The following is a 24,531-nucleotide window of genomic DNA, read 5'->3' as shown; positions in this document are numbered from 1 at the left end:
TGAAACTACAATAACTGGTCAGTTTGTTGTAAGATCACTTTTAGCATTATTATTTTTCCAAAATTACAAAAAACTTTTATTTTCTCCCTTAATTCTTACTGGTCTGCAGATCTGGTCACTTAAGGCTCTGTTGCTTGATATCAATTAAGATATTAAAAAAAAGCAGTACTGGTATGATAGGCAGGTACTTTGGAATTTTTATTCATTGCCCTCTATATTTGCTAATTGTTTCATGTACACTGCACTTCATGCCCACATTTACAACATTCTGAATTATTTCTGTAGGTCTCTGTGAAGCAGTCTTGGTGCAAAATTTTTCATAAAAAGGTGACTCTTACAGTCTTCTTATACTGATTTTTTGTAGTCCTATAAAAGAACCCCCAAATGCAGTCTGTCTGATGTAATCTGTTATTTCTAAAAGCATCTTTTTCTTCTTCATATCCAAAGATTTATTCTCTCAAAAATTTTGAATACGTGCTTTGCTTCTTAATATTTATGCTCTATAATAGGATATTTATGTCATATATATTGTACAGAGATTGACAAAATCACTTCTGTTTTCTTGGAAACTACAGTTATCTATTTACTCTTTTCTAATTATCTGGAATTTCCCATGTTCCTAATATTTCAAAAATAATTAGGTTATTCCTTCAAGAAAAATAGAATATAACAGAGGGAAGAGGAATGAATGAATATTTATCCTTTATATAAACGTAAAAATAATCAAAATTCCATCCTATGCTTTGCTGCTCACTGATTTTGTCAGTTTTCTACTAAAAATTTTTCAGGCAATCTCTTTTCTACAGATAGGCTCTCTAGATGTTTCAGCTTTCACTTGATAGACTTTTCAAATACAAACCTTACCTAACCCACTCTTCCCATCCTCCCCAAATCCAAGCAAACAAAACTAAAATCCTGAGTAATAAGCACATAGTGACAAGTCTGGCAAACAAAGTCCATTTCTTTCACATACTTCAGCTATCAACAATTAATGATTGTCAAAGAAAGAGAAAAGGATGTATAGAAAGGGGGAAAAAGAAACTTCACCAAAACAGCACAACCTGAACTTTTATGATGGCAATTTTTGCATTTTTTCTAGCAGAAATATGAGACACAATTTAATTTTGATTGTTGCCTTTTAGTCACTGTCTTTTGAATAGATCTTATTAAGTCATACCGGTTTACCTTGGCAAACAGAGTACATTGTAGTAAGCAAAAGAAAGAGAAAATTAAACTACAACATAATGAATTATACTGACAAGAGTGTCACTCATTTTTTCTTACACAAATTGTGTTTGGATATTTAAAACTTAAAAGTACATAACTTATCAGTATTTTAAAGCAATTACCGGCCAGCCATATATGTTTTTTATTTTTTAAGCAAGACAAAGACACGGAAAAAAGGAGCTTCCTCCAGGAAAGATTTGACTTGTGGTGCTAGAAACTATTTTCTTACTGAGGATATTGGATTGCAGTCAGTAGCTACCTCTAACTTTATTATTTTTCGTGTTTCTTTCTTAATTAGGCAAGAGAGAGATCTGAGAATAAGAACAGCAAAACAACCAACCAACAAAAGTAGTTCTGTGGCTTCAGTTCAAAGACATCTTTTATTAAGCTATTGATTTGGAGCTGCTTGTTTTTCTGCCCTTTGTTCTTGCCATGTTTTTTCCTTTAGTGTCTTCTATCACACTGTGCTATTGCAATTGAGTGAGTTGTGTTTATTCCAATGCTTAAAGATTTGCTGTGCATACAGAACTGGGAGTACAGCCCTACAGCCCGTTTGTGCACACTCTGTGTAAATCAAATAGTGTGCAGAGCCCTAGAATATTGCTGTGGGTTACTGTGCCATAACCTGAACTGGAGAATATTCTGCCTTGGGGAAAAACAGCCTGCTGGATCTTGTCAGCTGTGCACTTAGGGAGGTGAGGACGAAAATGATTAGATAACATCCTTATCTGTGAAGACCCGAGAGAACAGTTTTCCCTATTCACAAGCTATTGGCAGCAGTATCTACTCCAAACAAACAAAAAATTTCCCTGATAGAGCACATCATTCGGAAGCAAAGCAAGAGAGGTCAGAACACATTTCTGCAACACCAGAGAATCCTGGCCAGTCTGTACATGCTCACAGTTTGAGCCTGTCTAGCTAGAATGTCTTTCTTCTGTTTATGCCTTTGAAAATGACAAGTTAGGACAAGGAAGGTGCTAAAGGAGAAAGCTGGGGAAAATGGATCTTGTCTCACACTGATGTCGTGTGGATGGGTGCTGGGGAGACCTCCCTTCACCCTGATAAGAGTGATCACTGTCTCAGCTTGTAACTAGAAGAGATTTTACATTTACTTCCTAATCAACAGTACATTAGTCTTGACATGGCAGTGGAATGGTGTTAATTCAAATTAATCCTTTAGATGTCCCTGGTTTGTATTTTATTTTGGATACCTTAGTGAATGAGTTGCTCTGGATAGCCATGAAATACTGCTTTTTTTTAGCTTCCTGGCTGTGAAGGAGAGTCACTTTGTCTAATATTAGATTTCTAGGCTGGAGGCAAGAGCATCTTTATACTCAGTGGAAAGACATGATGATCTTACAGTACACAGTTCATCTGACCTATTGCAAACATCAATATTACAGTAAGGAATATGACACCAGAATACTCAATTCTACTGAATCTTAAAAAAGTCTAGACAAGTCACTTGTCCAAGTTAGCTGAAATGTATTTCATAGGATTAAAGACCTTTTTTTTAGCAAGGTAGCACTGATTACTCTTTCTGGATTCCTTAGGATCCTCTCTAAAGCCCTACAAATACATTCTGCATTATCTACTGGGAGCAAAATGTGTCACCTGTCAGGTGGGAAGAAGCCTGGTACTTAATTGGGTTTGTTCATTCACTTCAGAGTAAACTAAGGGGGGAAATTCTCTGTAAGGGAAAGTTCCAAAGACTCCCCAGATTGCATTTCCCCAGAAGCAAACCCTGTTGTTGCAAATAATTCAAGTTTATAAAAGCTTGCACCGTAATTTCAGTATTCTTGTTATTAATTTCTGTGATAAATTCTAAAAAAGAATAAGTTATTTTGCTATTCTTGAGAATGATTAAATTTAAGATATTAAATTATTGTGTCTACATGGAAACACAAGGTCAATCCACAGTAAAAAGTATCTGATAGAAAAAGATATTTTGCATTTTGATAACAATATCACAGTTGAGAGTTTTTGTTTCTTTCTTTATATCTTAGTTCATTGTCAATTTAAAGAAAAAAATTTCACTCATTTAAAGCTAAGTACAGAAGAAATTACATAAGCTTTTGGTTAGACCATGCCTTCAGTCCAGGACAAATCTGGGCTGCCACCAACAGGTGTAGTTCTCTTATTCCCATTCATTCAGGAACTTCCATAAATTTTTAATTCCCTGGCTTTGACACAGGTATATGCACAACTGGACTGAGAGTCAAATTGGAGACCATTGTGGCTGAAAAATAGCTGCAAACTTTGTGTTTTCTTATCTTTGTACAAGAAATAGTTGAAAATAGATGATAACACAAGACATAAAGGTACTTTTTCATTCTGGGTGCTTAGCCAGTAGATTTGAACCAATGATAGGACAAATAAGGAGACTCTCTTAGACCCTCTGTTGGTTACTCTGCAGGATGAGTAGCTCAGTCAGACAAGGAGGCATAAAGGGGAGATTCTTCTCAGTTAACCAAAATGAAAGTCTGGACTTCTCTTCTGAGTCCATCTGTGGCCAGTGGAGAAAGGCACCTCCAGAGGGCAATGTCTTCTCATTTTATCAAAAAATATCTAGAATGCATAGAACAAGTCACCGTGTGGCTTCACAGACCATTTTGAGAACAAGGTGACTAACTCAGGCTAGGAGCACAACTTTTCAGTGTCTAACTTAGGGAAAAGTAGATCATCTTCCAAAGGTCCTGCTGTATTCACAGAGGAAGTTTATGGCAGAGTTGAATTTCCATAGCTTCCTCTTTTCTACTACCATAACCCATCCCCCTTTTCAAAGATAGATCTTGCTTTAACAGAAAGAAGGCGATTGTGAACTCTGATTCGACTTCCAGGATAATGTGGTGGAATTTCAGAGACTTTAAAAGCTGGAGGAAAATGGTGGATCATTTTTGTCTGGCATCCTACCTAATACAGATTGCAAGGAATGTTTGGCTATCCTTGAATCCTATCATTTGCATGTCTTTAAAGAAAACTTGAGCCAAACTTAGAACTTCAACTTTTTAAATTTTAATTTGGCTTTGTTTCAGGAGAGAAATGTGTTTCTTTGGGTTTCTGCTATAAGAGAGTTTCAGGCTGACCACTTTTGCACTTATTTCTTCATGCATTGTGAGTCAATGCTTAGTCATCTTTGCTTCAGTCAGCAGTTGCTAAGCTTTCCATCAGTTGTTTCTCTAACACCTCTGATGTTAGATTTCCAAGAAAAACCTGTTGATACAAGTAGGGAAACAAGGTGACCCTAGCCTTAATAAAAACTCATAAAATAAATGTCTTTGTGACCATACAGCTAGTGGAATATTGGAAAAGTGCTATCCCCAGTTTTCTAATTCTAATCTGGAGTGTGAGACTAAATACAAGGATCTGTGGTGAAGTTTTGTACCCTTCTTACCAGCAGTCCTCCAAACAGTTCCTGGGCACAATTTGGGAACTAGAACAGGCCAGTCAAAGAAGGCAGCTCAGACATAGTTACACTCTGTTGGAAGGGGACAGAGTTTAATAGAACATAGCAGATTACATAATATTAAATTAATAAATAAATCATCAGGCTAGGGTTTTGCAAGATGGTTTCTATGCCAGAGAAACAGTCCCTCTCACTTTTTATTTACTGATATAGACTTAGCCATGGGACTGCTACCAGACAATAGAATATTTCCAGAACTGAGGTACTCAAGGGTCTGTGCAACTACACGAAACTAGAAGTCTAGGTGAAATTTGGACCCATAGCAGTTTACCTGCAGATGCTGCTCCAGAGTTGTCACAACTTCTGGGACAATTGAGATCCCTGGAGTCGTTCTAGCACTGCAGCTTTGCCTACCATGGTGTGTACTAGGGGTACAAAGACAGCACAGTTTTGGATTGCAGCAGAGTTATAGGAGAATTCAGATGTTCAATTAATTAATTAATTAATTAAATGTCAGGAAATTTAATTAGCACACAAACTTCAAAACTTATAAATTTCACTGGGAGTTTAATCAAAAGTGATATGTTTGCAAAGTGTATATCCTTTTCAAAGCCTGCCTTTTTGTAATGAAAAGGCATTCTGACTCATTATATCTAGTCAGATCTAGACAGAGGAATACCTCCAAGAAAGTATAGTAATATTATGTAGCATTAAGATGTATAAAATTCATCCATTTGGTAATAAGTTACAATAAATTTAATAAGTCCAAATAAATTTGAATTTTATACTTTATTGGACTTTGTATTACTTAAGTTTCCTTCCTTGATATTTTTATCTGGTACATCAAAGAGCCCTTTAATATCCAGTGTTTTCTGTCTTGGGAGGTACTCAATGATATAGTTTCAAGTTTCCTCTTGAACTTCTTTCAAGTAGTGTAAACTGATCAAGTTCCTGGTAGTCTCTGCTGCATGACTTTCTGTTCAAAATGAAAGTACATTTCAGACTGATGAAAATAATTTTTGTCAGTGTCACTTTCTTATGAATTACTCTTCAAGAAGCATAAGTTGTATGAGTCATACTGAAAACATATTTTCCTCCTTTCAATGACCCAGTTCAGTCCCAATGATCTTGACTGGGAAAGCTTTTCATTCCTTTGGCATTGATTTTCAGTGAGGCATCTAAAGAACTGACAGAAAGCAAATCTGGGTTTGAGGAATCACTTGTTATTAACTAAGGTTACGTCTAATAATATATAAGATTTAGAGTCATTTGCCTTCTTGTTTTCTTCACCCTGATCAGAATCACAAGTTTGGATATATCAAAGTTTTGAGAGTCAAAGTAAAACTGACAATTTCTACAAAGATGTCAACCAGACTAACATTAGAGTAACTCTGCTTCTGCTGATTTTTCTAGGTATAAAGATTTGGCTGATACAGTAGCAGGAGAGAAGAAGAAGTTGAGTGCCAAGGAGAGATGTCGTCTTGTTCTTCAGCAATGTAAATTACAAGGCTGGCAGGTTTGTGATCTACAAAGCAATTAAAATATCATTCTTTAAACAAGCTAGCAGAGTCATTTCCATTGGTGGCAAGCCACCAGATCCTTTGCAGCAGTGTATTCTTTTGACATTTAATATATGCTTAGGTAAATTATCAAATTGATTTTCAGAGTTTTATGAGTAGCTGTGATCATTGTGTCAAAAAATCAGAGTATTCTTGTGGGAAGAAAAAGATTCAATTAACCATGCACACTGTACATATTTTTATCCAGATTTTTGAAGGTATTTGGTATATATATTTTAGTGGTTGAACGGTTCCTGAATAACCCTACATATTTTATTTCTTTAAAATCTTATGCTAAATGCTCTACTGTCATAACAGGCAGACTCAAAACAGCTAATTAGGATTTCCCAGGTAGTCAGTGCATTTGTAGGTGCCAGCATGCTGAGCCAGAGATACAGCAGAGAACCTGAGGTTACCGAACATCAAGTAAAGTTTAGAAAAAGAAAAAAACAGTACCAAACACTAAACAGGAAACTATCAACTCTCTATCCTGTCTCCTTATCCTATTTATATCCTAGTTAATTCTCACTAGTATGAAGAGTGCAAGGTGGATGTCTCCATTTGTCCAGAGTACTGTTATCTGCTTTGGATAGCTTTTTAATTGAGTAGGACTGATTTCTTTTATATATGCATTTTAAAAAGAAAAACGTGTTTCCTTGCATAGTATAGAAGCTATTGAATAGAAATGAAGCTTTCTGTGGCTTCACATACAGAGCATTCCTGCAGGCAGTGTGAGCTTTAGATTCAGGATTTTTTCCTGCCTAGCAGGACTGAAATCTGTTACACAAGAGAGCATCCAGACCAATTTCAGGGACAGCTGTGAAGTTAAGGGATTGGACAGTGGTTAGGCACTCCTATAGGCTTCTTAAGTTTAAAGAATGGAGTCTTCTAATTAATGTATGACCTCTGAGTATTGGAGGTTTTTATTGCCCAGAAGAGTTTCTGCAACACGTTTATAAAGACCAAGGACTAAGTCAGAGTGTGTGCTATGGGTATTTCTCAGAGGCCCAGATTCCTTAGTAACAACAGGAACAAAAGTAGGCCCCCACTAGGATGGGAGTACATGATCACCTGCACTCAGATACATAAAGAAAATTTTTATTTCATCAAAATACTGTTTCGAGCTGCAGTTTAGCCACCAAGAAAAGTAGAGGGCACATATAGCCCCTCTCCCTCAATAGAAGAGACCAAGAGACTGAAAAAGATAACAATATTAAACTAGACTTGCTTTTCCTACCCAAGTTTTGTAAGTTTGCTCTGATCTATGTGCTGCATCATTGCTACAAGTTTCCCTATAAAAATACCTAATCATTAACATCTAGAAATGGTACCTTCACTTACAAGTACCTTGAGATGAGAGAGCCTCTCACCTTTAGAACTTATGTGGGGATACAAGCTTGATATTGGACAAAAGCTGTGTAACAGTAATTGTATAGTGTGCTCCAGTCATGAAACACAGAGCAGGATGCCTATCAAATTTATTTCCCCAGAGAACAACCATTGTTAGAGCATAGAAAAAAAGCAGTTGGTCATTAGTGAAAGCATAGAGCTCAAGACTAGTGATTCTGTAGTGACAGGCATTTGAAAGCAAGCCTGAAACCTTGGAAGACAAATATTTTAAAAGGAAATCACAAAACAGAATCCTTCCATCATGTAGAGGACTGAAGCTTGTGATCTCAAACAGACTTTAGAAGTTCTGACTCCAGAATCTCATTAATTCCAGGAGAAGCCAGGTGTGCAAAACTACAGCAGTGCATAATGCATTATCCCTCACGCCAGAAAGGCACAAAACTCTTTAGAGACACTGATAAGTTAAATGGAATAGGAAGGTTTGGGGGTGAGAGTTATACCATTGTCACTCAGTGACTAAGAAGCACATGGCAACAGACTAAGCTGCAAGGATCAAGGTTTGAAAAAACAAGTGACCTTCTCGGTGCACCTTCTTCCAGCCACAGAGAGATTTAAAAAACAAATGGAAAGATGCAAAGCGTAGAAGAAAATGTAAGAAGAAAATTCACTCTAAGTCAAATTTCTTAAATATCCGGTGAATACCAGCTTGGTATCAACCTATTTTGTATAGGTGATTCAAAACCACATACCTAACTATCAGCAGTAGTGACTAATGTCTGTGTCACATAATCTCTCTCTCAATTATCGTTTTGATTCATTTGACTAATCATGAAAGTTGAACTTTAAATAACAATCTAAATGAAGAAGCTTACACAATCTGCATTTGTCATGGATGCTCTCCTCTATGCTTTTACAGCAGAGGACTGAAAAAAAGTAAACATTTAAAAGGTAGAAAGAGGGGGGAGAAAAGGAAAGAAAAAAAGGAATTAGGAAGCAAGGATGATGTCAGGTAGCAAATTCAGAAGAAAGGAGTCATCTGTAGTGCATTACTAAAAATCATCCAAAAAGCAGGGGGTTACACATATAACTAGTTTATTCAGCCACTGTTGCCAGCAGTAACTACTTCAAATGAGTCACTGCTGGAACTGAATATCTATTTGTTGCAGGAGTTCATGAATAAATCAAAAATTGTCTTCCCCAACACTATTACATGCACTTCCCTGAAGAGCTGTTGCAAATTCAGGTAAAAAAAATGAACCAAAAAGATAGCTAAAACGCCCTCATCAAAGATGATGATATTTAGGAGAATGCAACACAGATCTGAAATCAACCTCCTGCTTATATGTCATCCTTAGAAGATGAAATTGCCAATAAGCTTAAGGGCAGAGGGGGAAAAAGAAAGATCTGGAGTTTTTAGCTGAGTGAATCTGGATGATTCTTTATTTAATTTTCTTCTGATAATGTATCTCACCATCCCATTTTGTGAAAGGTGATATTAACCTGGGGAAGGGAAAAGTGTTCTGAATTAAAATCCCTGAAAATGAGTAAAGAAAATGGTATCTTTGTACTTATTTCCTGCTGGAGAATTTATCTTTTCCTTCTCACATAAGCTATGTTTGAAGAGTGTTTTATTAAGCTACAAAACAACAAAGCTCAGACCTTACTCACAGAACATCTTCTTTCTTCTCTTGTAAATACTGCAGTCTGTTTTCAAATAGACAAAAAGTGCAGAAGATCCAATACCAGTCCAATTTTGGTATATTTTCTACTGTTCAGCAGAGCATAAGAGCAAACACTATTAGTCGGCCAATGTCTTGTGCTTGCTTCACCAGCTTAAGTGTTAGAAGAAAGTATTTATTATCACAGAATAATTAGGGTTGGAAAAGATCTCCAAGTTCAGCCTTTGACTGAACACCACCACATCAACTAGACCACAGCACTAAGTGGAATGTGTAGTTGTTTCTTGAACACTGCCAGGAATGGTGACTATACCATCTCCATAGGCAATCTGTTCCAATACTTCATCACCCTTACAGTGAAAAAATTCTTTTTAATGTCCAATCTGAACCTCCTCCAGCATAGCTTGAGGCCATTTCCTCTTGCCCTGTCACCACTTGTCTGGGGGAGAGGCAAATCCCCACATTGCTACAACCTCCTTTCATTGTAGCTGTAGAGTGATAGGGTCCTCCCTGAGCCTCCTTTTTTCCAGGGTAAACAATGGAAGCTCCCTCAGCTGCTCCTCACAGGAGCACTCCAGATCCTTCACCAGCTCCATTGCCCTTCTCTGAACATCCTCCACAACCTCAATTTCTCTGTTGGAGTAAGGGGCCCAAAACTGGACACAAAATTCGAGGTGTGGCTTCACCAGTGCCCAATACAGGACAACTGGCCTTCTTGGCCATCTGGGCACACTGCTGGCTTATGTTCAGCCAACTATCAACCAGCATCCCCAGGTCCTTTTCTGCCAGACCGCTTTCCAGACATTCTGACCCAAACCTGAAAGGCTAAATGGGTCTTGGCCCATTGATCCAACCTGCCCAGATCCCTCTGCAGAGCCTTCCTGCCTCCAAGCACACCAACACTCCAACCCACCTTGGTGTCGTCTGCAAACTTACTGGGGGTATCTCTACCCAAACCATTGATAAAGATATTAAACAGGACTGTCCAAGCCATGACCTGACAGCTTTTCCAGGAGAATGTTGTGGGAGACAATATCAAAGGTTTTACTGAAATCCATGTAGACAAACAACCTCTTCCTCATCCACTAGACTGGTCAACTGGTCATGAAACAAGATCAAGTTGGTCGGGCAGGACCTGCCTTTCCTAAATCCCTGCTGGGTGCTGATGCCCTGATTGTCCTATACGTGCTGCATGGTGGCACACAAGATGATCAGTTCCATAATCTTCCCTGGCACTGAGGTCAGACTGACAGGCCTGTAGTTTCCCAAATCCTCCTTCAGGTCCTTATTGTAAATGGCATCATATTGGCCAAGATCTCGTGTCTGGGACCTCCCTGGTCAGCCAGGACTGATGATAAATGATGGAGAATGCTTTCACAAACTCTTCCACCAGCTCCTTCAGTACCCCCAGATCAACCCCATCCAGTGCCCTCTGAGTGTCCTGAGTGGGACAATAGGTCACTAAATACTTCCTCTTGGGTCGCAAGGAGTCTATTCTGTTCCCTGGCCCTGTCTACCAGCTCACGAGGCTGGTTGCCTTGAAAACACCTAGTCTTTCTGTTGAAGACTGAGGCAAAGAGGGCATTAAATACCTCTGCCTTTTCCCCTTTTCATCCAAAAAAAGAATGGAGATTTTCCTTGGACCTGTTTTCTTGTTAATGAATTTATAGAAACTATTTTTATTATCTTTCCCAGGTTGGCCAGATTGAGTTCTAGCTGAACTTTTGCCTCTCTAAACCTTTTTTTCTAGATGATCTAGTGACATCCTTGTACTCTTCCTAAGTTGCCTGGCCCTTCTTCCAAAGGTTGCAAACTCTCTTTTTTTCCCTGAGTCCCAGAGAAAGCTCCCTATTCAGCCAGGCTGGTCTTCCCTGCTGCCTTGTTTTTTGTCATGCAGGGACAGAAGTGTTGATAGCTTTATGAAATGTTGCTGTTCTTTGGGTAAGCTGAGCTGGAGATAACTAAACTAGGACAATAAAATAGTGGTTTCATTGAAGCTGACATACCATGCAGTTTCAGTCATGCACTTAACTTAAGTACTGGAATTATGAAAGTGCAGAGCTACTAATGAAAGGCAATTTTTGCATCTTGACTCTGTGTGCAGTCTTGATAAGGTATTCATTCAGCTTAAATATATACTTGATCGCTACAAGCTTGGCTACTTGCTGTGACTTTTAAGCACATCTGATGTAAGAGAAAATCAGATTGCTAAATCAAAACAAGCCATTTCTACTCCAGGCAGAGAGAAAGCAATAGATTTGTTTAACCCCTGGAGAAGTCAGTGAGGTGATATTAAGTAACTTTAGAGTTAAATTGAGTAGAAGTACTGGCTGGTCCATGTAAAGTAGAAGAATCCCCTGTTCCCCAGAATATGTGAAGGTCTTTATGTTAGGAAATCCCCATTTTCAGTGCTGTGTTCATTTATTGTCACACTGATGCATTAGCTAAACAAAACCTACTGTCCCAATGGTGTGACTTAATTTGCAAACATTATCATGCTTTGGGAGAAGCATGGGCACAAACAGTCCTTGGCTCTTTTTACTGACATAAGGAAACTTTCATTTGTTTGGATTATCATTCCTCACACTGTTAAGCTTGCAAATATAAATTCAATCAAAAAGAGTTAGCTCATAGCCTACTGAGCTTTCTCATCAAAACTTGGAGCTCTACATTTTGTTTAGCTAAGGTCAGTAGTCTTCAATTAACCCTTCTGAGTTACTTCAGATGGAGCTTGCTGAAATGCAAACTAGTACCATACCAGAAGAAAAAGAAAACATCAATTTAATTTGCTCTTACTATGAAGTGCTTCTGTTAAATACAAGTACTGCAAAGGTCAGACTTCACTGCAAGCGAATATTTCAGCCTCTGACTGCTAGAAATGCTTATCTGGTTAAAAGATAGCAATCCTTAAAAACTTCTAATATAAGCTTTGTCTCGTTTTGTCTTTCCAATATTTAGCCTGCTTCCTCTAACCCACAATGATTCCTTCTTATGAGTAGCTTTGAATTCTGAACACAAGAGATCACTCATTTGTCAAAGAAAAAGCCAAGTCTTAAGTTTCAAATGGGATGATCCAAAGACTCATCATGAAATAAGCAGTACAAGAGAGTCAGTTAATAAAGCTCCAAATGAGGTAGTTGCTTGAGGTAGATGCTCTGTTAGTGCCAGTTCACATTTTCACAACTACAAACATTGCTGAAGTTGTTTCAGGGGCCACCAATATTTGTGGAGAAATTATCTTTGCCACTGTGGAGCTGTGTTATCAAACTTGCAGTCATGAGTGTTGAAACAGAGAATAAGTCCTCAATATGGAGAAATTCCAGAAATCCATTTAGAGATTTAAAATTCTTCTAACATTTCTAGAACTGCAAAGGGAAAACAAAGTCTGATCCACAGTTCTTAACAGTCAGACACAATACCATAATTTTTTACTGTTCTATGGGTGTATGATTTATTTGATTCGATAGAGTTGTCCTTAAGTATTTTTAAATTTCAATGTACCATTGCATAATATTGGCACACTATGGTCCTTTCTGGGAAAAAGTATATTTATGATTAAATAGCAGAATGTAGAACATAAGTGGCATATGATTAAATCAGAGTGTATTAAATCATACATATGTACATTTTATGCTTCGTTCAGAGAATCTTTTGGTGTTTTTTTTTTAAACAGAACTGTTTATTTTGGCTTAAAATTAAAGTGGTCATGCCATACAAATTGCTTTGTACTTGATATGCTGAAGTACTGGAGTACTTTGCAAGCAATCTAATATATAAGGCATTCTTAACTTTTTTCTTTCCCTCAAATAGGAAAACTTCAGATCTCATAAATTTTATACTCATAAAATTTATGCTCATAAATTTTATGTTCATTCATTTGTTATTTAGTAATTTCAACTGAAGTCAATTTCCTGTTTGTTTTGAATATCTTACTTTAAAAAGTCAGTTTTCTTTTAGGCAATTAAAAAACAAAATCCCAGGGGGTGAGGGGGTTCATACTAACAGAAATTGTTAGAACACAAGCATCTATTTTCCCTTATACTTTGGATTATATCAGTAAAATGATATTGTCCCATTATTTTTTTGTTTCATCTTGTAACTCCATTACATATTGGAAATAATTTGCTAGTTGCAAAAACCACCAGAGAGTGACTTTTGATCTCACCAGTGCTACCAAAAGACTGGTTTGGGCCAGGCACTGCCCACAAGCTTTCTTGGTGACTTTGTGTCCCACTAGACAAATCCTTGCTTCCCTTCAGCCAGAAAATAGGACGGATGGTTGACTCTGATCTCAGGATGCTCAGAAGCTCTCACTCTTTCAACACAAAGCTCTATTTTTAGTTCATATTTCTATGAAAAATATATATTTTCCCTCTAGAATATATTCCTCCCTCTCTCCATCCATCTTTCAGGTTTTACTTAGGATTTCTCGTCTTGCTAATTTAATTTTCTTTATGATATTTTTGCATCTCAGAACTGGATTCCATGTCTTCCTCTTCCTCTTTCCCTTCCACCTCTCCTGCCTTTTAACACTTTTCTAGATACTTTGCTTCATATTTAGTCGCAGTCTTTATCCCTTATTTGTCTATGATTAGTTTTCCACTCTCCTGCCTTAGGGCTTCCTCTCTGTGCCATTGCTCTCCCTGTCACCTGTTGCCTGTATTTCTCATTCATGAGAAATTTTTCTTTCCTATTGTTTTTTTCTGTGTTGTGAATGAGTCGTTTGGCTCAGGTTAGGATTGAGATCTTAGAGCAGGCCTGGGGAGGAGGTGGGGAGGAGGATATACCACCACATTTTGGTGCTGTGTCTGTTTCTGGAATTCTGAAAACTAGAATGATTGGTCTGATAAATACCAAGATCCCATGAGATAAAACTGGGGTAGGGTTTCCCCTACTGATTGTTTCTTACATGCATCCTATATTGCCTGATCACTTCCTTTCCTATTAGGCAGTTCTTCATGTTGCCTCACAAGTGTGAAGAGCTGTGAGGTTTGTACAGTTTAGGGAAAAGGAGTGACCATTATTCTGACCTTTCCCAGAGACCTGAATGAGTTTTTCTCCCTAAAGTCCAGCTCCTGACAAGCACATACATAAATGCTTGATGTCACTTGCTTGAATAGCAGACTACTCTCATACTTTATACTAAGACCATAAATAAACTATGCTAAAATGTAGGTTTATTCAGTATGTACCACAGTACAATGTCACTAGTTTGCAGAGACAAAGAAGGACTTTTAAAATGTATGAAGCAAAGCAGAGAAAGTAAACCTTTAAAAATAAAATTTCAGTCCTTAAAAATCAGTGCCCTGTATTTGTCATTATAATATCTTTGTAGACGTGTACACTGCAAGAAGACACATTTTACAATAGTATTAAGGCTTTTTTCTAAATTTCATTAATGCTCTGTGAAAATGTGTGTCATTGTGTAAAATATCATTAGACTATAGTTCTCTGTCTTTTGTAGGTAGCTATTTTGAAAGTACTGCCAGAAACACACAGCACTCCCACAAATTGCCTTTTTTTAAACTAAAGAACAGCTTTACAGATTCCCTTGACACCTATTAAGCATGAGCTAATACTGCCTCCATGCCACCTACACACCATCTCAGCATCCATTCCATAGTTTTGAATGTCTGTACTTCTACATCCTACACCTTTTCTGTAAAATTAAAAAAAAAAGAAAAAAAAAAAAGAAAAAAAAAAAAAAAGGAGAGAGAGAGAAAAGAGGAAAAAAAGAGAAAGAGAAAGAACAGCTCCACAGCTCCCGCCCATTCTTTCTCTTTCCTTCCAGGAAGAAAAAAAAACTGGCCTGTAGCAGCAATTGAAGCTTTGGTAGTCATGTAGTCATCAATGACAATTTTACTTAGTCTTTAAAAAATGTGTCATTTTGAAAAACAACATTTTAAACCCTAATGCTTTCCTAATTAAAATAACTTTGACTGTAATTCACAGATGGTTTACTTTTACAGGAGTCTGAATGACATTAAAATTTCAGACTCAGATGAGAGCACTTTGTAGTCCAGAAAAAACATTGAAAAGTGAGTGTTTTAGTGGAAGAACATTTGAACCTTTTTTCCCCTAGGCAAGCAGGAAACATTTTGTGATTAAAGAAGAGACCAGAATGAAGACAGGTGGCAGCCTCAAAAACTGTTTTGATATGTGACGTGAAATTCCAATATTTTTCAGCATTATTGCTTTCACTGAACACCAGAACTGTAAAAAGGGCATTGAGACTCTTGCTCTCTTGGTCAGTCTCAGGGCTCTCAGATTTAACTCAAAGACTAAGCAACAGAGATTTCTATCTGTACTAACATAATCAAACATGTAATAGCAGTTTCTGCTATACATGCTTCTGTCTAGAGCTCTGTTCTCTGTAGACCTGGTCTATGATGTAAAAATCTATAAATAGCTTTTATCTGAATGGTAAAATGGATTTGTATTGACATTTTGTATTTCTTCAGTCACTTAAAAACCGTTGCAGGGTCCTACTAATGAAGATCACAGCATAAGTGATGCCACAATAGCTCCATTTTTATTGTTTCTAGGTGTAGGACGAGAGAAAAGAGCAGTAAAGCTTTGCATGTCCCCTGATAGCTTTGTGACTGCAGTTCCAGACACTTGTAGCTATACCAACATAAACTACAGCAATTGCCTTGACTGTGATTTTGTGACTGCCCACTGCAAAAATAAATTGCAACTCATTGTTTAGTTAAGGTACACATTTGAAATACAGTCTAAATGTGACAAACCAACAAGTCAATGATGAGATTAATTGAGAATGGGATTGTTAATTTTGCCATGGGCATTACTAGTAATAAGAGATTTTTTAAGGTTTGAAAGTGCAATTTTCATCCCCTTTTCTACTGTCAGAGTATCATTATTGCTGTAGTAAGCGGAGAAGCCGGGGCTCTGAGTAATTAAGGACAAAGGACAAAAATAAGGAAAAATTGGATGATTTGGCATAGGTCTGAGATAGGAGGGGAAAAAAGTGTGTGATGGAGAGGATTATGCGGAAAGGAAAGGTGGAGTATAAAGAGAAAATTGAATCAGAGTAGAGGAATATAATTTTATTAAGTATTTGTTCTCAGGCTTTTTCTGAGAGCTGCTCAGATGAAATGGTAATTATAATAACTGCATGATAATTTAATTACAGTTAACTATATTAATAATAATTCCGTTATTTTTTAACAGAATAATTCTGTATTTAAGGCAATGCAAGCAAGACAATGAAGCTATTAGTTGCCAAAACTAGTAATAACAAGGTTCAGGATGTGGTTTGACAAGATGGATGCGAAAAAAAAACTGTTCAATGAGCAAAGGGTTAAGATAACCAGGTGAATAGAGAATTTTGAAAGCTGAGGAAGAAAACTTGTTGGAAGTCATCAGTCAAGAAAATGAAGATGAGAGTATGTCCCTAAGAGTGGCATGTGACTGCACAGTTGGATTTCAGGGAGATTGCCTCAGATTAACCACCATGCAAAGAAAGCCTGTTCCCTATTTCTGAGTTTCTACAATGGCGAGACAAGTAAAATATCTTTTTTATCACCTACTTCTACACACTTTGCTATAATTCAAAAGGGACTATTTTATTGGGAAAAGAGATACTAATGGAAAAAAAATTAGAATGCATTCCAGTTTTGCCAATTGAATGCATCTGATTTTAACTAAGACTAACAATTGCACCATCATTGTTAGCTCAAACTTCAGGATTACAGACTTTTAAAAACATTTCATTCAAAATAGGTGTTCTCTACAGTAGAGAGAAGTCAAGAGCCAAAAATGTGCCACAATCATTTCGGAATAATTGAGTCAGGGGAATTTAGCCATGAAATGTATGTCCTGGCTTTCTGTAGTCCAGGACTATCAGGATATACATCTGACAGTGTTTGGATTTAAAACAATTTGGAAGGGTGTGCAATTAACCCTCCAGATACCTGTCTCCCAGATCTAAAGTAAAAAAACACCAGAGGAGCAGGATGGTTCAGTGAGCAGAGAGTGAGCTTGTAAGCTATAGACAAACCAGTTGAAATGAATTTCTGCATTACTACAAGAAATTAATTTCTTGTATTAATTAATCAGTATGCCTATTAGCCATAAAAAATTAATGGTTAGACAAAATCTAGAATTTTCTAGGGTAGCACAGTTTTCTGGCACTGTTCCTTTTAATTCTATGAAGTGAAGGAAGTTACTTCTACAAAATTCCTGAGAAAAATGATTGCTTTATTGTTTGTTTTTTTTCCCAGTTACTTGCTGGTTTTAGAGTTGCTAGGTTGTATGTGGGTTTTTAAATCTATTAGAAAGGAATGCTTTTGAAGATGATACAGAAATGAATTTATAGGACTGCTTCAGCTTGTTCAGAATGTATCAAAAGAAAGATGTTTTCTTTTGGTGTAGCTAGCTAAATTTTTCTCTAAAGGAGTGAGAGCCTCTAATGGTTGTTACTTCAAGAGGTAGATGAATTAAACCTAAATATTACACAATACCAGAATCAATACTTAGGAGATTATTTTTCACAAGTGAGTCCCTCTGACTTTGATTCTGAAAGGAGATCCACAGCACAGCTTGAGTAAGCAAGGCTGGGAACTAATATTGATAATTTTACTGGATATTAGGAATAATTGTCACTAATGACAGTGAATTTCTCCCATCCTCCAACTTCAGCTAAGTTCTTTCTGTTCCACAAATGGCAGCTATCTCACCATTTTCTGTTCCACATGGATTTGTCTTGTCACTTTTCTCCATGCACACGTCTCTCTGCTTTATAAGAACTAAACCTTATTTTCTGTTATGTTGTCTAACGCACAAGAGTAATTAGATTCAGAATGCTTTTTTCCCTCAACTTGTATTTAACTTGAAGACTGTACTATTTGTTCTGGATATTTTTGGAACTGAAGTGTAACTATCTGTCTGACAGCTTGTTCATCCTTTACAGATGCATCTTTTATTCAACCAAGTGATAACTGCATTTCTGTTAAAGAATTGGCATTGTACTGTTCCTAAATTGCAGATATTATTTCAACCCTTTGCAGGATTGTTAACATGCTATCTCTATTTGCCTGTCATTGTTTTGGCCTTATTTACTGATGATTTCTCTGCTTTTTATATTCTAGATAGGAGTCCGAAAAGTGTTTCTTAAGTACTGGCAGGCTGACCATCTCAACGATTTGTGCCTTCAGCTTCAGAAGAAAATTATAACCTGCCAAAAAGGTAACAGTTACAGAACAAGTAATCTTGAGCTGTTGCTTTGTACACAGAGCAGAATATTGCATAGCAAAGAGATTTTCTTCACCTTGAATAGTTGCTATATTTTATACATTTCCCTACAGATACACACAGATTTTTAAGATGATATTAGCATTGGTGATTCTTGCACTTTCTGACTGTCAAACATATGACAAACTCTTGAATGTAATTAAAACTTAGAGGATCTTGAATATTTCCTTTTTAGATTAAGTTCAGTGATTTTTTTTCAAGGCATTAATATCACCTTTACTTTCTTTTTGCATATCAAATATTGTAACAGTGATACAAAATTGGAATATTTTTAAATATATCAACACTAAAAACAAAGGTAATAAGTTAGTGTGTTTAGTTGTCCTTGCTTTTCCCCTTTCCTTACTACTTTCTTATTTGACTGCTACTTTTTTATGTTTAGGTATTTTTTCCCATTTTATGCCTGCTTTTTTCCTAAGGTCACTGACAATTTTTGGCATGTTTTTAAAAGGAGGTATTATCCACTGCCTCCTGATTTCCTGTTACTTATGCTCCATTTCCTATCAAAGTCTTAAATAACTGCTGAAAATATGAATATTGCTTTATTTGAAGAAGCTTCCTTCACACCATTCATTATTTACCTAATTGGCTGATGTCTGCAACAGTTCCCATTTTCACCTATTTAAAGGAAATTAAAAAGACAAAAATCTTATCTTTTTTTTTTTTGTCAGACACATAATATTGCAGGCTTAAGAATTACAAACCCCTTTCATTTTAATTATCTCACTGTAAGCATGTAGTGAAAAACAGGAAGTCAAGAGAAAACGTGAAGCAAGTGACATCCAAAAGGTAACAGTTCAGAAATGAACATGGAGAATGACAGGTAACAGACACCACAGTTTAGCTGAGTTTATAACTTGGGTGTGATTTTTTAATGCAAATTACCCTATTGTATATATGCATTTTGAGAAGCAATAACAGTTTATCCTCTTTCCCTTCTTATGCTGACTTATCAAAGAAAGGAAATATTTACCTTTCGGAACCCAATCTGCAAACAGAATGCTTCAATAGAACCCTACACCAAAATTTAAAACATCCTCAGATATGTCCATGTTTTACAGAAGTAAGATAACAGATCACCAAAGCCTGCCTGAAGAATGAAGATAATAGGGCTTCTTGGCTCCTTGCAAAATATTTTTCTTGGGTTTGCTTCTATCCTCCTTAATTAGGGTAACTTGAAAAGTAATTTTTGCCAAAAGTGTGTGCTCATCTGCATGCTTTTTATGATCTGAGAAACCTGTGAAAATCAGGAACTTGGATGAGTAAGCAGTAGTTAGACATCAACCTCATGCCAAATTAGCTCATGAAAGAAGCTGCCTTTTGCAAACAGGTGCAATTGTAAACTTGTAGAATTAGCACGCCAAAGAGCTCTGGCAGATTTGGAATACAATAGGCTACCAGCAGAGTGTTCTTATGTTATCCTAAAATTGGTATCCATATACTTTACACTGACATAGTGATGCTTAGTGAGTCCCAATGCACTTTTATCCCCTCACCCTTTACATACAGAGGACTTTGGAAGATACATCCCTCCTGAAAACATTGAATAATAATCAAACTAGTCAGTAATCACAATATAATCAAAAAAAGAAAGAAAAAAAAGCTGTTAGAAAACATCCAAAAGAGGGCTATGAAAATTGTGAAGGGCCTTGAGGGGAAGCTGTACAAGAAGTGGCTGAAGTCACTTGGCCTGTTTAGTCTGGAGGAGACTGAGGGAAGACCCCATACCAGTCTACAACTTTCTCATGAAGGGAAGTGGAGAGGCAGACACCGATCTCTTCTCACTGGTGAGCAGTGAAAGGACCCAAAGGATTGTCATGAAACTTTGAGGCTTGTTGGGCACTGGAACAGGCTCCCCAGGGAAGGGGTCACAGCACCAAGCCTGACAGAGTTCAAGATGCATTTGGACAATGCTCTCGGGCACATGGTGTGACTCTTGGGGTGTCCTGTGCAGGGTCAAGAGTTGGACTTTGATGATCCTTGTGAACCTTCCAATTCAGGATATTCTGATTCTCTGATCCTAATTTCTTTATCAAGCTTTAAATATAGCATCATATACCTAGATAAGAGCTTAGCTTCAAGGGGAAACAGGTCTTGCCCACAATTATTATCAACACTTTTTACTTCAAATCTCCTTTTACTTTCAAATCTAACTGGCAATCCCTTCTTCTAGATTTGGGGGAAAAAACCTCAAAACAAAGCAAACCAGATAAGATACCTTTTTGATCTCCTGAAACTTATCTTACACAAGCAAAGAAAGGGGTCAAACTAAAGTGAAAGCATGTGTAGAAACACTTTTACTTAGAAATGTATGTGTGAGTTTAGAGACTGTCATATTTTTTTTCTGCAGGTGTGAGAACTACATATGATACTTTTTGACCTGAATCACTGAGAAAATTGTTTGTACTCATAGAAAGGGCAATCATGCTGAAATTCTTCCATCAGAGTTCATGTAGATGAGGAATTAACTTGAATATACTGTATACACAATAGTTAATAAATTTCTCACATAACCCAGATCCATGGTCTACTGGAATTTTGATGATTCTAATCCTCATCCTTAGATGAACTCTGAAGCATTAGATCTTTTTCTGCCCTGTGGGGCTAACCACAATTATTTTAATTTGCATAAGTGAGAATTATTTTAGATCTACATAAATGAGGAGCAAATTCACCAGGCAATCATAGTACCCAGTACCCAACAATAGTAGATTAAACTGAGCAGTAAAAGTCTAGGAGCTGACAGTTTCATTTCACAGCAGCTTTTTAGGTTATAAAATTCTTCTGTGTTTAACCAAAACCAAAATATTTCAAATGTTCTCATAGAGAAGGAAGTGTGGAGAAATATCTATCATTTAATGAAAAACCTGTACTATTCAGTTCATGAAAATGCGTGCAAGAAAGAGGGATGTCTATTTGCCAAACCTTCCTAATAAAGCTTTGTTGAATGTTTCTTCTGCATTTTGGTGAAACTGCATAATTCAGAGTAGCTGTACAGTCTCTAAATGTTACAATTAGCTCTACTGGATCTCATTTTACTGGGCCATTCTAGCAGACTACTCTAAGCTACTCATTCATGCCTGCTAACAATCCTATCAGAAAACTGATCTCTAATTTCTTTTTTTTTTAACCAACCTTGGTGGTGTTACCAGTTGTTTTGGTGTTTTTGTTTTTGTTTTAACAAGTTAAAAGCACATACAGACATACAGACTCTTGTAAAGATGTTACTTTAAAAACCAGATTTTTTTCCAAAGTTATGCAGGATTTGATGCTTAACTGTTTTTGCTCTGCAGAAGATAAGTTTAAAGAGAATATTTTAAGAAAAAGCATTTTTTTTATTATTAAGCTCTTTGAAAATTTTTATATCTGTGAGCAGTGAACTCTGATAATCTTTTATGCATGTATTAATTATTTTTGCAATGGTAACCCTTAGAGTCAGACTCAGTAACCTCTTTATTATGAATACTCTCATAAAATTGTAAACAATAATTGTACTATTAGTTTCCTTTTCAAGTAAATTGGGTAAGTGGATTAATGTTTCAGAAACCAGATTTTATGGAAAGCAATTAAAGGCATTGATTGGTTGGGTTGTGATTATAAAAGTATAAACCTTCAAAGCTATCTATAATAAATTATTATTAGAAATTATTTCAAAGTATCTGAATTTGAGGATTTTCAAACTCAGTGGATTTTGGATAGAAGCAGTATCAGTATGTTAACATTAGCCTTTCTTATACCTTGTCAGCTGGGCACTAAGCATCTCCAAAAAAGAAATCTTTTTTTTAGTGTCTAAACAGGTTGACCAGAAAGACAGTAACCATAAAGAAGCAATGATGAAGTTTGACTTGGTCTTGATACATGTAAAGTGATGAAAACCAGGAGTATTTAAGGCAACAGACAAATAATTCTAAAACAGGTTCTTCCCTGTGAGATACACAGCAGTGGTTCTACATCTGGAAAGAAACATAATCTAGTGGTACTTTAAAAAAACCAAACAAACATCCACACGAACACAATACTTTCAGTTAGCATATTTCTTCCTTCTAAGCCAAAGCATAGGTTCAGACAATATTGACACCACCTGCTGCAGGCACTGGGATTAAAATGGTGCCCAGTTTATTATGGGCACAGAGGCCCCTGTGTCTTGTGTTTCTGGTCAACTGTACTTCAGAAAACCCAGGGTACTGGGTGGTATTTGGGTAGGATTTGTTGTCATGAAGGTACATACATAGGAAAGTGATACAGAAAGCTATTAGAGGAGATGCACTAAAATCTTTTCCCAGCATAAAGCTGACAAAGTGTGAAGAAAAAGTCTAATAGTTACATGAAGCTGATGCAACGTAGATGAAAACTTTTAACTGAAAAATGCAGATATGATGTGACAGATGCATTTAAGAAATTTGCATTAAGTAATCTAATTTTTTTTAGCTGAAAGGAAATGAGCAGTAAAAGGTCTTTAAGTAAAACAAAAAAAAATCTTGTGTTGGTTGTGATTTTGATGGGGTATTAGGTACCCCATTGAAAACTGAAACAATTAAAACATTTTTTAAAGCTGACCAACAACAATCATTTAATTCCTACTGCATTCACTGCAATTAATTTATCCAGGCTTTTATTTTGAAACAAACTCTTTTGACCTTTGCAGTGTAAATGTATGCTTTCACAATCTGTACTATGCATCTCTGTATGCATCTTATGTATATTTAAGATGTATACATTTTATTATATCTATGTTGTAATGTAATAAAAAATAGCATTCAGTGGAAAGAAATATTTTGAGTTCTGATAGCTCAAATTTATGAATTTACTGTCACTACTTTGTTTTAAGCATTGGGATTAGAAAACAGAAAATGTTCCATTTTACTATGTTATTTATATGCCATCAGATTTCTTTCCTAATTTGTATAAGATATGGACTGAACTTGGCTTGCTCATGTTTACAGCTGAACACACAGTTCTGCTGTAAACATGAGCACAGATATTAAGTTAATTCCCCAATTAGTTATCTTTCATTGGTCCATATTTTCTCCTTCCACTGTGGTAGTTGTAAGAGGATTTCTAGCTCGCCAGCGCTTGCTACAGAAGATGAGCATCAAGCAGCAAGAGGTCACCTCAATCAAAAGCTTCCTGCAGAATGCTGAGGATATGGGACTGAAAACATACGATGACTTGGTGATTCAGAACGCCTCTGACATTGCTCGGGAAAATGACCGGCTCCGCAACGAGATGAACGCTGCTTACCACAGGGAAAAGGGAGAGGCTAGAAACAGGCCAGAAGAAGGGCACAAAAGGTGAGAAACATCTGCTGTGAAGAATTATTGAGTCTCTTCAGTTTTTGTGAATTCCTTCCCTGCTTAGAAAACCATAGAAATGACTGAGGGATTGCAAGAGGGTTCTCAAGTATATATCTCAAGTATACGCTCATCCCAAATCAGTATTAGATCACATTTTTTCCCTACATATCAGTTAATTAAGTCTAGAAACTTAAGGAGACTACCGTATCCTATTCAGGGGGCACTGAGCTAGATGAACTTATTCAAGTCCCTGAGACACCTATTTTTTACAAAAATACTTCTAATTCTATGATAAATAGATTATAGTTTCATTTCATCAGACCAAACAAGCAAAAGAAAAATTCCTCGGACTTAAAATACCAACACTGAGAAATTGTCAAGGTAATGAAAAACAGCCAGGAAAGTGTTAAAATACAGCAAAGTCCAGACTAAGAAATCCTGATTTCTCACTGAAACAAGTAGATTGATTGTGAGGAGGATGCTTTTATTTTAAAATGGGCAAATATTGGTTTTATAACTCACATTAGAGTTTTCAGGAGCACCTATTTTACAAATCTAGTAAATACTGAAGAGCCATTCTCTAGGAACTGAACTCCTGATTTCTCTCTTAGACAGCTGAATGGGCACATTTAGCATTTGCAGTTAATCGGTATGTGTCAATAGAAAGAATGTGTCTATAACTTGCTGGACATATAAATGTTTATTTTTCCATAGGAACTTAATTTTCATCCAGAACAGCTCCC

At 36.6% G+C, this 24,531-nt stretch overlaps 1 protein-coding gene across 4 annotated transcripts in view; it reads left to right on the top strand.

Moving 5' to 3' along the window:
• MYO16 (myosin XVI) overlaps positions 1 to 24,531 on the top strand; it is a 368,415-nt gene that overhangs the window by 292,412 nt on the left and 51,472 nt on the right. For all 4 annotated transcript variants that reach the window (XM_088160175.1, XM_088160176.1, XM_014883245.2 and 1 more), the window contains exons 28-30: positions 6,047 to 6,149; positions 18,332 to 18,428; positions 23,539 to 23,785. In XM_088160175.1, the coding sequence (XP_088016301.1) occupies positions 6,047 to 6,149; positions 18,332 to 18,428; positions 23,539 to 23,785 (447 nt within the window). The remainder of the gene's footprint in view (positions 1 to 6,046; positions 6,150 to 18,331; positions 18,429 to 23,538; positions 23,786 to 24,531) is intronic.

The sequence above is a fragment of the Sturnus vulgaris genome, chromosome 2 (genome assembly GCF_052056855.1).
Source record: "Sturnus vulgaris isolate bStuVul1 chromosome 2, bStuVul1.hap1, whole genome shotgun sequence".
Taxonomy (NCBI): domain Eukaryota; kingdom Metazoa; phylum Chordata; class Aves; order Passeriformes; family Sturnidae; genus Sturnus; species Sturnus vulgaris.
This window is presented reverse-complemented; position numbering and strand designations above follow the sequence as displayed.